We start from the raw sequence: 12,712 nt of genomic DNA on the forward strand, positions 1-12,712 counted from the left end.
AAATTGTCCATCCCAAAACTAAATATTATTTAAGAATTTTTTGTACGACAAAAACACGCTAAGATATGAACGTTCTAGACTTCGATTTCGCTCCGATATTATAAAAACTTCACGGCATATAATCGAGGTGAAAGCTATGTAAGTTTGTAATATGAATTTTCGGGACGTGTTTTCGCACGGTGTAACTAACAGTTTTGGTCTAAGAAGGGAGTTCCGATTTAACAATAGGTTGCATATTACCTCCTTTTGGTCTAACAACACTGATGTAGATGCTTTATCCATTAAACGAGCGGATTAAAATCCTGTCATCAAATTTCACGCTTGTTTTGTATTTGTATTTTCCACAGCCTTCTTGAAATTAAAATTTCATTTCATTCAGATACATGTGAACGAACCATTTATTAATTCCATCCTTCCAGTCACAAACAAACAGAACTTTTAAGAATGTCATGAAAAAGAACACTCAAAAAAAAGGGGAAAGAAGATTTAACAAAATGTATATCGTATTCGTTTTCATATTCATTTCATCTCGTAGGCCATTTTGTTTTTACATTAATCGTGCTGTGCTGAAAAAGAAAATCCTAAGCTAAGCGCTAGCTAAACACATTTTTTAAAAAATTGCCAACATTATTGTTATTTTAATTATATTTTCAATCAAAATATAACTAATCCAATCTAGATATGGGTCGGAAAAAGAAGAAGGCTTCCAAACCCTGGTGCTGGTATCCTTTTCAACACAAAAACTCATTTAAAACAAACTCAAAACTTTAGATATAGATATTCATATATATATGCATAAATACAATGTACATATTTATTTTTACATAACCCAATTATAATTTGCTTATTTATTTTTATATTTTTATACCATTTAAATAATTGTTTAAGTTGGATATTTGAACTTTTAAAAGTTATTTCCTTAACTCAAAGAAATTCTAAGGTATTGCAATCGAGAATTTGAAGACGAGAAGATTTTAGTTCAACATCAGAAGGCGAAACATTTCAAATGCCATATCTGCCACAAGAAACTATATACAGGCCCCGGGCTATCGATTCATTGCATGCAGGTGCACAAGGAGACTATTGACAAGGTACCGAACTCTCTGCCCAATCGATCGAATATAGAAATCGAAATATTCGGCATGGACGGTATCCCGCCAGAAGATCTACGAGAACACGAACGGCAAAAGAACGGTGGCAAATCGGACTCTGATGACGATGAGCCCGTGGCCAAGAAGAAAGTTGAAGGTTAGTATTTTGATTGGGTTTTAATTTAGAGCGGAATTTTATTTGGAATTATCTTGATGTGCTCTTTAGTTTCATTAGCTGGTCCACCTCCTATGATGATGCAAAATATGATGCCACACATGATGGGCCAGTTTAATCCGATGGGACACATGATGGCGCCCATGGGTATGCCTCCTTATATTGGGCCGGGTGGCATTCCGATGATGCCTCCGCACGCAATGATGGGAGCACCGCCTAGAAATCTCTTTCCTGCCGTGATTGTGTCAAGCGCAGCGGCTTCCCAACCGAAGCCGACGTTCCCCGCCTATAGGTGAGTCATTATTCTTTTTTTTTTTCTTTTTTTAAATATAAATAATATTAAAATAATTTGTTTCAAGTCAGGAAATGTTTTTTCCATTTTTTTTTAAATTCGTTGAATGTCTTTTTGTCACGTTCATCATATTTTATGAAGGGTTGAAATGTGTAGCATTACCCCAATCGAAAAGAGTTTAGTTTTAAGATTTATTACACTTACTATTCACTCATTTACGTGTAGAGCCATGTTAATGTTGAACATAGAGTCGATGAAGAACTGTTTCTTCCTCGTCTATACAGCTTCTGCAAAAGTTATTTGAAACAACACCTAGTCTCGTGGCGTGCTTTCCTATTAGACAGTGTCCGGTTATGACACCTATTATCGAGCTTATATGCGATCTGTTTAGAGAGAGCAAGCACCTTCAACGTTGATGTTTCTTGTGACTTGACACGTGGTGATGTTATTCCACCTGGAGCCTGCCCTCCTCACAGCGTCTTGCATTAGCAACAGTTTACAAGTAGCGATTGGTATGCCAGTACTTGCCAAACGTGGTAGGATGGGCTGTACTGTACCGTTCCTGGCGAGTTCATCTGCCTTACAGTTACCTGGAATGTCTCTATGGCCCGGCACCCAGCAAAGGTGAATATTAAACTGTTGCGCCATCTCCATTAGAGATGATCGACAGTTATGGACTGTTATAGAGTTTTTAGAGACAGAGTCCAGAGATTTGATAGCAGCCTGGCTGTCAGAGAAAATACGGATATCAGATGTTGATATCACGTTTTCTTTGAGCCAAAGCACAGGACTTCCTTAATCGCCAAAAGTTCCGCCTGGAACACGCTACAATGATTGGGAAGGCGGAATGAGAGACTTAATTCAGAGTACACACCTGCACCAACCCCTTCTTTGGTTTTTGACACATCTGTGTACAAATGGATTGACTCATCCTCCAAGAATGTCCTATCCTCACAAAAAGATCTGGTAGGTATAGAAATCTGGAAGTTTCTGTCGAATTGCAGTTGGGGGATGGTGTAGTCTGCGTGCTTTGGAATTGATTCTAAATACCTAAGAATTACGGAGTGGTTAATGTTGTTGTTAGTCAAATACGCCGAAGCTTTGAGGCGAATAGCAGAGCTTGCAGCTATTTGTTTGCTAAATATGTCAAGAGGTGTTAGGTAGAGTAAGGTGTCCAATGCCGCAGATGGGGTCGTCCGAAGCGATCCAATTATACATAGGCAAGCTGAACATTGGACTTTATTTAATTTATCTCGGTTTATAGCTTTCTCTAAAGCAGTCCACCATACTGCCACACCGTACGTTAAAATCGGTCTGATTACCGATGTGTATAGCCAATGCGTGATTCTGGATTGGAAACCCCATTTATTACCAATATCTTTTTTGTAAGAAAAGAGAGCTACAGTAGCTTTTTTGACTCTTTCCTGTACGTCGCGTTTCCAATTTAGTTTTTTGTCTAAGGCAAGACCCAGGTATTTAGCCTCGTCTGAGAATTTTAATTGGATTCCTTTAATATAGGAAGGGTTGACAAATGGGATTTTGTATCTCCCCGAAAATAAGACCAAATCGGTATTGTGTGGGTTAACACCCAGTCCACACCGATCAGCCCAAAGTATTAGTCTGCCCAAGGCATTTTGTAAGAGTTCTTTTAGGGTTCTAAGTTGCTTTCCTGAAACTGCTATAGCAACATCGTCTGCATAGGCTATCACTCTGAAACCCTTCGCATCCAGACTAGTTAGGGTTTCATTTACCACTAGGTTCCAATGGAGAGGGGATAGAACACAACCTTGCGGTATCCCTCTACTAACGAATCGTCTGCTAGAAGAGTTGCCCAGTTTTGAGTTTATTATTCTGCTAGTAAGCATTAAATTAGTTAACTCCCGACGCGAACTCTCTACATTTGGAGTTGTGTCCCCGTTGTTAAAGGCACCTTCGATGTCCAGGAAAGCAACCATAGTGAACTCTTTATGATGGAGGGAATATTCGATGGTGCATACTAAAGTGTGTAACGCTGTTTCCACCGCTTTACCTATATAGTAGGCATGTTGAGACAAAGACAGAAGTCTTGTATAGATACTTGCCCTTGTCTTAAGAAGGAATGATGATAGACTTATAGGTCGTAGATCTTTAGGATTGACTTGCTTTGGGTATAAAAACAACTTTAACTTCTCTCCATGCCGAGGGAACATGGACCAGGTAAAGACAGCTGGTAAAAATTTCCTCAAGGTTTGGTGCAATTATGTCAGGAGTCTTTTGTAGCCCGGCTGGTATTATTCATTTGTAAAAAATATGAGGAATTCTTCCTTTTCTTCGGTTCCTACGCTCGTTGTGACACTCCTTTTGTTAACTCTTTAGAGAAAGCTAATCTCTTTGCTAGGCAGTTCGCCGCCAATTCTACGCTACCAGTGAGTGTTTTGACTCCGCCTGTACTTGAGCGAGTTAGTGATTATATGGGACCAATCTTTTTTCGCACTCGTACTGTGGCAAGAGTCCTTAGAGATCTAAACATACATAAATCCGCTTATCCAGATGTTATCGCCGCTATTGTTCTGAAGAGGTGTTCTTCAACGCTGGCAAATCGACTGCGTAAGCTTTTTCATCTGTCCTACTTCTCAGGTCTCGTTCCGAGCGGATGGAAAACCGCATTTGTCTAGCCTATTCCAAAAAAGGCGAATCTTCCTGACCCTCTAACTATCGACCGATTGCACTTACGTCCCTTCTTTCCAAGGTCATGGAAACGCTGATTGATTATCAGCTTAAGAAATATCTTGAAGATCGAAAGCTTCTTAATGACCGACAATACGGCTATCGTAACGATGGGTCCACTGGTGATCTCATGGTTCATCTCACCGAACAGTGGAACAAATCTTTACATAGTTTTGGAGAAAGTAGAATTATTGCACTTGATATTTCAAAAGCATTTGAAAGGGTTTGGCATCAGGCTCTCTAATCCCTGCTTCATTGGATTAGTAATTACCTTTGGGATCTTTCAATACAGGTAGTATTGGATTGATTCAAGCCTGAAAACCATAAAATAAATGCTGGTGTGCCCCAGGGCTCCGTTTTATCTCCAACACTCTTTCACATTTTTATTAATGATCTCCTGTCTGCAACATCTAGTCCAATACACTGTTTCGCTGACGATAGTACTCTTAGCTTTTCATATTCGTTTTCAGACTCACATCCCTCTTTTTCGGATGTGGAACTGCAACGACAAAATATGATAAGCTCATTAAATTCCGACCTAAACAGTTTTGTTCAATGGGGATTAAAAACCGCGTGGAATTTAATGCTTCGAAAACCCATGCTGTTTTTTATCGTTAAAGCGAGATATACCCCATTATCCATGAATATACCATTATCCATGAATGATATTTTCGGTATGTGTGTCACCAACCACCTCTTGTGGAATGATCACATACGCGATGTTGCCAAAAATGCCGCAAGGTGTTTGGGTTTCCTTAGAATTAATGCAAGAAATATTTCACCCCTTCTGATCTGGCTGTTATATACAAGACTTACTTAGTTCCAAAGCTTGAGTATAACTCCCATCTCTGGGCTGGTGCTCCTGCAACTTACTTAAGCCTCTTGGATAGTATTGAACGTAGAGTATTTAAATTGATAGATGATAATATCATCATAAGTTCATTTACTTCGCCTGAACATCGTCGTAAGGTTTCTTATCTGACCCTTTTTTACCATTATTTTAACGGTTTATTCTCTAGTGAAATAGCCAGTTGCATTCCTCCCCTTAAACAGTTCAACCGTAATACTCGCGCTTCTAGGAATGCTCATCAGTATACCCTCGAGCCCAACTTCGGTTGTATGTATGTATGTATGTGTGTTTATTTAGCTTTTCAACTATTTGATTACAAATGATATAAATTTACATTAATTTTATATTATATGGAGTGAAATAAGAGAGCTTAACATCAAAGAAATAAATAATTTAACAATTTTTTAAATAAACTTAATAATATAATTATGTATATGAATGTTTATAATTTACATTTATAATGATACATTGCGCTGAGTTTTTATATGCGCTATAATTTTTCGTTTGAAAACTTTTACATTTAATTCAGTCTTTAATTCACTTGGTAAATCATTGAAAGCTTGAAGTCCTTTGTAAAAAATACTGTTCTGACTCGCAGTTGTTCTTGCCATAGGTAGTCTAAAATCTTGATTGTTTCTTAAATTAAAGGGTTGCACATTACCAACATAGTTTAACAAACGTGACAAATAAAACGGCATGAGATTGTTTTTTATTTTGAAAATAAATAGCAAAACATTCAAAAGGATCCTTTCTCTAACATTTAACCACATCAACACATCCAACATATAACATATAGGTGTATAAATATTGCACTTTAAGATAATTCTCATGGCTTTGTTTTGAAGTTTTTGGAGTCTATTTAACATACTTTGATTTGACAAAAAAAGGACAGATGAACAATATTCAAAATGGGGTTTTATAATTACGTTAAATATTTGTATTGCACTTAATGTTGATATGTTTTTACGAATTCGTTTAAGTAGATTTATTTTTTTAACAATTTTCTTTTCAATATAGTCAATATGTTTATTAAATGTCAACTTATTATCTATGACAACACCAAGATATTTTATATCTGCTACCATTTCAAGATTTTGACCATCAACTTTTATATTTACAGCAGAATCTCTTAAATTATTACTTAAAATCATAATTTTGGTTTTAGCAACATTAATCTTTAATCTATTTGCTCTGAGCCATAAACTAAGACTATCTAAATCAGATTGCATTTTCATTACACCATCTTCTAAGTCGTCACATTTTAAAAACAATAAACCATCATCTGCAAATAATGCACATTCACTATTTCTTAAAACTTTTGTAATATCATTTATATAGATGTTAAATAAAAATGTTCCTAAAATAGAACCTTGGGGAACGCCAATATTGATTGCAGCTTCTTCTGATATTACATTGTTCACTTTAGTTTGTTGTTTACGATTTGACAGATACGAGGTCATCCAATTTAATGATTCAGCACGAACTCCATACTGTTCCAATTTTTCGAATAAAATTGCTCTATCAACTGTCTCAAATGCTCGTTTTAAATCAAGAAAAACACATATTATTTTCGTTTTTGTATCGAGTTGTTGTTTCCAATTTGCGATTACCATATTAAGTGCACTTTCACATGAATGTTGTTTTCTGAACCCGGACTGGTTTTCAATTATCAACTTATTATTTTCGAAAAATGATTCCAGTTGAATATATGCAACTTTTTCGAGCACTTTTTCATAAAGAGGGAGGGCATTAATTGGTCTAAAGTCTTCGCATTTTTTTGAATTCTTAACTTTCGGGATTGGAGTTATTTGAGACACTTTCCAAGAGTTCGGAAACTCACCATCACTAAAAGACTGGTTTATTATTTTCACCAATGGAGGACCAATCCAATTGATCATGTCTTTAAAAATCTTAATATTTATATAATTAGGATCTCGTTTGTTTTTAATTTTATCAAACACTTTTTTCAAATCAGCCAATTGTATTTCAGAAAAAGTGAACTCTATCGGGTTTCTTGTAATATAATTTACGAATGGGGCATAAGGGATGGAGTCATTGATTTCCGTTATACTTTCAACAAAATACTTATTAAACTTGTTTGCTATAATTGAATTGACACTACACATTACATCTTCAAACACAATTTCAGAGATTAGCGATTGTTTTTCTTTAAGAACAAATTGTTTAATATTTCTCCACATTGATTTTTGATCAGTTGAACTGATTATTTTATTTTTAATAAAGTTACTTTTTGCTTTGTTTATCTCGTATTTGTAATTATTTCTCAAATTTGTATAACTATACCAATCTCTCGAATTATTTGTAAAACGGGCCTTATTATAAGCGGCAATTTTTTGATGTTTCAATATTCGAAGTTGGCTACTAAACCATTCAAATCCATCTTCACACACGTTTATAGTTTTAATAAATGAATTTGCAGTTTGTTCGATAATATTTTTAAATATCAGACTCATTTCATTCGTTTCATTTAGATAACAAATGTTATAGATGTTACTTAAATTTAAATGATATTCAAAATTTGCTCGATTATATTTCAGCACCGTCAACTTTTTCTTTTTAATCTCTTTTTTTATTTTTATATTAATATTGATTAAAACAGATTCATGATCGGTAATTTTGAAATCAGGGGCAGTTTTAACCGTAATTTTTTTTGAATTCGTAATAGCAAAGTCAATTAGCGTTTTTGAAGATTTAGTTATTCTAGTGGGAGAATTCACAAGTTGTTTTAAACCGTTTGTTTTTATATATCTTTCAATATTTTTCTTGTAAACGTCATTTGACTGGAACCAGTCGATATTAAAGTCACCAACGATAAGTATTTCGTCCGAACGCTCATTAAGTTCATCAACCCATTCAATAAATTTTTCACAAAAAACACTTTTTGAGCAACTTGGTGACCTATATAATGCCACTAGTATAAATGAGTATGTTTCACAAAAAACTCTTAATGACAACCACCAGATATCCTTGTTTATTGATAAAACTTGAAGAGTTTCAGTTTGCCACCTTTCATTCACAAAAATTATTACACCACCGGTATGTCTTGATTCACTGTCACATCTGTTAATATTATAGTTCTTTAAAAATAGTTCATTGTCATCGATTTCAGAGGTTACGCAAGTTTCAGATAATATTATAAATTCAAATCGGTTATTTTGCACTACTGTTTCAAGTTCAGTGAAGTTGCTTAAAATACTTTGGATGTTTAAATACAACGCTTGAACATGCTCTGGTTGCTAAAACTCTACTTTGTTTTTTTCCAATTGATATTTATTTTTAAAAACTGAACAATTTTTATCTCTAGCGTCATGATTAACATCTAATGAAAACCCGAATTTTTTATTTGCATCGATACAATTATTACATTTAAGGTCATTACATGTACAATCTCGAGTGTCATGATCATCACCACATTTAGCACAAACTATTTTTTTGGAACACTTCCCAGCAATATGGTTAAATCCCCAGCAATTATAGCATTGAGTCACAAAAACATATTCATAAACTGGATATCTATACCATCCAGCATTGATTTTGCCGATCTCCATGATTTTATGAAACGCTTTCCCATCAACTTCAATAATTGCTCTAAACATGTTGTTTTTCTTTTGAGACACACTGTAGAATTTAACACATCTGACGTCACATTCAATATTATTTTGTTTTTTTATTGCTTCAGCAAAACTATCACTATCCCACTTTTCTGAAATATTATTGACAAGAATAGTGGGACTCTTCATTTTTGGCACTGTAATTACATAGTTATCACCAAGCTTTTCTTTCGCCTCTCTTTCAACAGTTTTCCTTGATATTTCATCAGCACAATTAACTGCTATCGCACCGTTTTGTCTATTTGAAACACTATTTACTTTGATCGAGAGAAGAGATGGGTCTATTGTTTGTTTCACTACTTCTTTTGTTTTTTCACTTTCTTGCTCTTTTCTTGGTTTGATTAGTACCGGCGGTTCTTTGTTTACAATGTCAGTGATCGATTTCTTTGTTAAAACTTCCGAATATTTTTCTTTTTTGGACTGTATTTCTTTAATATTTTCAACATGATCTAATATTTTTTCTATTTTTTCTTCTTGCTTTTCGATAAGATTTTTGTTCGCATTTAGTTTGTTGTTTATATCAGAAAATTGTCTCGACATTAAATTAATAAAATTTTGACAATCATCACAAACAAATATTATTCCGTTCTTTTTCTTTATAAGTTCGAAGTCGTACTCAGATAAATCTGCACATTTAAAATCAAATACACAACCACAAACTCCATTGCATACAACAAATTTATCATTTCTGATTCCTTTGGTGCAATTTTTACAAATTCTGGCACTCATGGCCCAATTAATTACCAAAAAGTTGTTCAAAAAAAAATAAAATAATTCAAGAGCTCTCTTAAAACACGTCCTTCACAAAGCTAGATCACTAGCTGTATTGTCAAATACAGAGATTCGTTCTTTAGCCGTACTACGCGAATGTGGAATGCCTTACCACACTCTGTCTTTCCTATTCGATGCAATATTCAGTAATTCAAAACCAATGTGCACCGACATCTCCTTTTAAACCCTCTCTCCTCTTGCTAGTGCTCACACTGTGCCTGCATAATAACGGGTAGTAATATCCCCTTGAGTGTGTGTTTATTATAAAAAAAAATTCCATCCATATTATGTTGTATTGGGTCTTGAACGTACATATATAACTGTTGCAAGTTTCGGTAAGAGAACTACCAGGAAAAGGAGTATCCAATAGCATGTTCAGCGATTCATTACTTGAATTTGTTCAGGAGGCGTCTGCATTTTTCGAGCAGCTTGGCATTGCTGGACTAGATGAAAGAATTTTCCGTAACCTAGAGGCTTCAGAAGTTTCTTCTATCGTGCCACAGAAGGATCGCCAAGAAGATCGCTTAGATTTCCTTAGTGCCTTCTTGTAAATTCTTAGGGATTCTTTATAAGAGTCCAATGAGAGGCTAGTCTTGCGGCTTTGGCTCGGTTGAAGAGTTTCCTGCATTCTTTCCTGAGCGAGTCAAGCTCTGAGGCCCACCATTTTGGTTTCCTCTTATAAGTGGACAAGCAATTTCCAGCGATCTGTTCATAGCTCAGGTAAGGTCATTGACTTTGCTGTCAAGTTTTCACTCACAGCCTTAAGTTCAGATCATTTACCAGTGCGACATCATTTACAGGCACAGTTTCTATGTTTAATATGCAAAAAACATATGTATGTTTTGCTGCTAATTGGAATCTCTATAGGGCACATGATTTAAATAATATCGACACACAAAATTTAGCGTTAAATGAAATTAATCAAACTTATTAAATTGATATGGACTTACAAAACTCTGTCGGCATTATTAATGATGCAGTTGACAAATCTGTTCCTCAAAGAACTCTTAAGAACAACTCAGATATTCGTTTACCCAACAACATTCTAGTTCTCATAGGTTTAAAAAACACAGCTAGAAGATGTTGGATAAGATATAGACAGATCTATTATAGTGATATGGTAAAAATGAAATCCTTGTCCATAGAAATAGAAGGTGGAATGTATTGATTTTTTCAAATACCAGCATTTTCTAACAAATGTACATGGGAGAGCGAATGGGGGTATTTTACGTTACATAAAATGTAAAATTTCTCATTTTGTAGAAGTTAAAAGCATCGAAAGCACAATTGTAGTTCATATAACATGTAACAATTTAAACTACCACATTATTCCGGTATATTTAAACTGTAATAACCGGCAAAATGATTTTGATAACTTGTGTAACTTCATGACCAATTCTTTCTTGGAAAATAATATGCTAATTGTAGATTTTATTGCTCGAAATGGTGACTATCAGAATTCATCTGTGCACTTCTTACAAAATCAACTTATTTTCGAAAGTATACCAGAAATTCTAAAGATGAAACGCTTAATAGAAACGGCAAACTACTATCTGATTTTTTCGAAAACTTTTGTGCTGAATTGGGTGACAAAAAGTGATGAATATGGTGAATTTGCATTTAACAAAGAAAATCAGTTATTGACCTATGTGCAACGTTTGGTGAATGGGCCAATTTCTCGGCTCACTTACCAGTTGTTGTTAAAACAGACTTCGAAGAACGAGAACACCAAAGGGTTTCAGACTCTAGGAGCTCATTTTAAAACTCTGTTGTCGGCTGAAGAGAATTTTCATATTTTCAGCTTTGCGTTACAGAACACGTGTGTTGCTGACGTAGACTGCTCAATATCGTTAAGTGAATTGGAAATAACTCTCACGATTTTGCTGCGGGGCGAAACGTCATGGTAGCCATTACGCGCTTTCCACACCTCAACATCCACAAAGGAACTTGGACTTCTCCAGATCAATCTACCGTCAACCAGATTGATCATATTGCGATCGACGCCAGACACGCTTTAATCATCATGGATGTACGAACTTTCCGAGGAGCTAACATCGACTCGGACCACTACCTCGTTGTAGCCAAGGTAGCACTTCGGATTTCCAGACCCAAGGCAAAACAGGGAGGTGCTGGGAGAAGATACAACGTCGAACGGCTACAATCGCAAGAGATCGCCAAATCCTTTTCCGACCGCGTTACAAGTATTCTCTCTCGAAGTTCTCTGATGCCAACACAATGTATCGAAAGCCAGTGGCAACATTGCCAAGATGCAATCAGATCCTTTGATGTGCTGGGTTTCAACGAGCCACCAACAAGGAACCCCTGGTTAGATGAGGAATGTCGGCAGGCAAATGCAACCAAACAACAGGCAAGCAAAGCGGCACTGCATAAAAAGCTTTGACCGAGACTTAAGTCCTTTCTTGACGACAGCATGTACTTTGTTTTGCCCTCATTAACCGTTAAACCCATTTTTGCCGCCTCTGCCTCAATACTCAGAAAAGCCCCATTGACATCACATCAAGATATGCTAGTAATTGGACATACTTTTGAAAGATAGTGCCTCTAGTGTTGACGTGGGAGCTCTGCACCATTCCTTCAAGTACGATGTTAGCAAAATCGCATGACAGCGCGTCACGTTGTCTAAAGCCTTTTTTGACATCAAAAGGTTCTGTTAAGTTGTTTCCAATCTTTATGGAGCAGTGTGAATTCTTAATTGTCATCCTGCACAAACGGACGAGTTTAGCAGGGGTGCCAAAACTGGACATGGCTCTATACAGCTCGTCTGTAGATGCTGTTATATGCGAACTAGAAATCGATGAAAAGATGGTGGGTGTCGATTTGATGTTCTTGGGTTTTTTCCAGGATCTGCCGTAATGTGAATATTTGATCAACTGTGGACTTTCCTGGTCTAAAACAACACTGATAAGGACCTATCACGTTGTTGACGATGAGCTTTAGACTTTTACATATTCAGACAGAGAAGATTTTGTAAGCGATGTTAAGTAGACTGATGTGTCTATAGTTGGTACAGTTTAGAGGGTCTCCTTTTTTCTCCACCGTTTTCGATTTTTTTTGCATCCCCATACTTGTGAGCTATACCTTATGTTTACTACTATGAGTTACTATGAGTTCATAGAGCATCATTTCCATGAAATATTGAGGTTTTTGTCTTGAAGTTTCTCGCTAAAATGTTTC

General features: G+C 35.8%; 1 protein-coding gene across 2 annotated transcripts in view; it reads left to right on the plus strand.

The window, feature by feature from the left end:
* Window positions 1-524: 524 nt before the first annotated feature.
* The window catches only part of LOC129952503 (BUB3-interacting and GLEBS motif-containing protein ZNF207), a 58,783-nt gene continuing 46,595 nt past the window's right edge, over window positions 525-12,712 (plus strand). For both annotated transcript variants that reach the window (XM_056065110.1, XM_056065109.1), the window contains exons 1-3: window positions 525-722; window positions 941-1,248; window positions 1,318-1,558. In XM_056065110.1, the coding sequence (XP_055921085.1) occupies window positions 682-722; window positions 941-1,248; window positions 1,318-1,558 (590 nt within the window). In that variant the 5' untranslated portion in view covers window positions 525-681. The remainder of the gene's footprint in view (window positions 723-940; window positions 1,249-1,317; window positions 1,559-12,712) is intronic.

This window comes from Eupeodes corollae, chromosome 3 (genome assembly GCF_945859685.1).
Source record: "Eupeodes corollae chromosome 3, idEupCoro1.1, whole genome shotgun sequence".
Classification (NCBI taxonomy): Eukaryota; Metazoa; Arthropoda; class Insecta; order Diptera; family Syrphidae; genus Eupeodes; species Eupeodes corollae.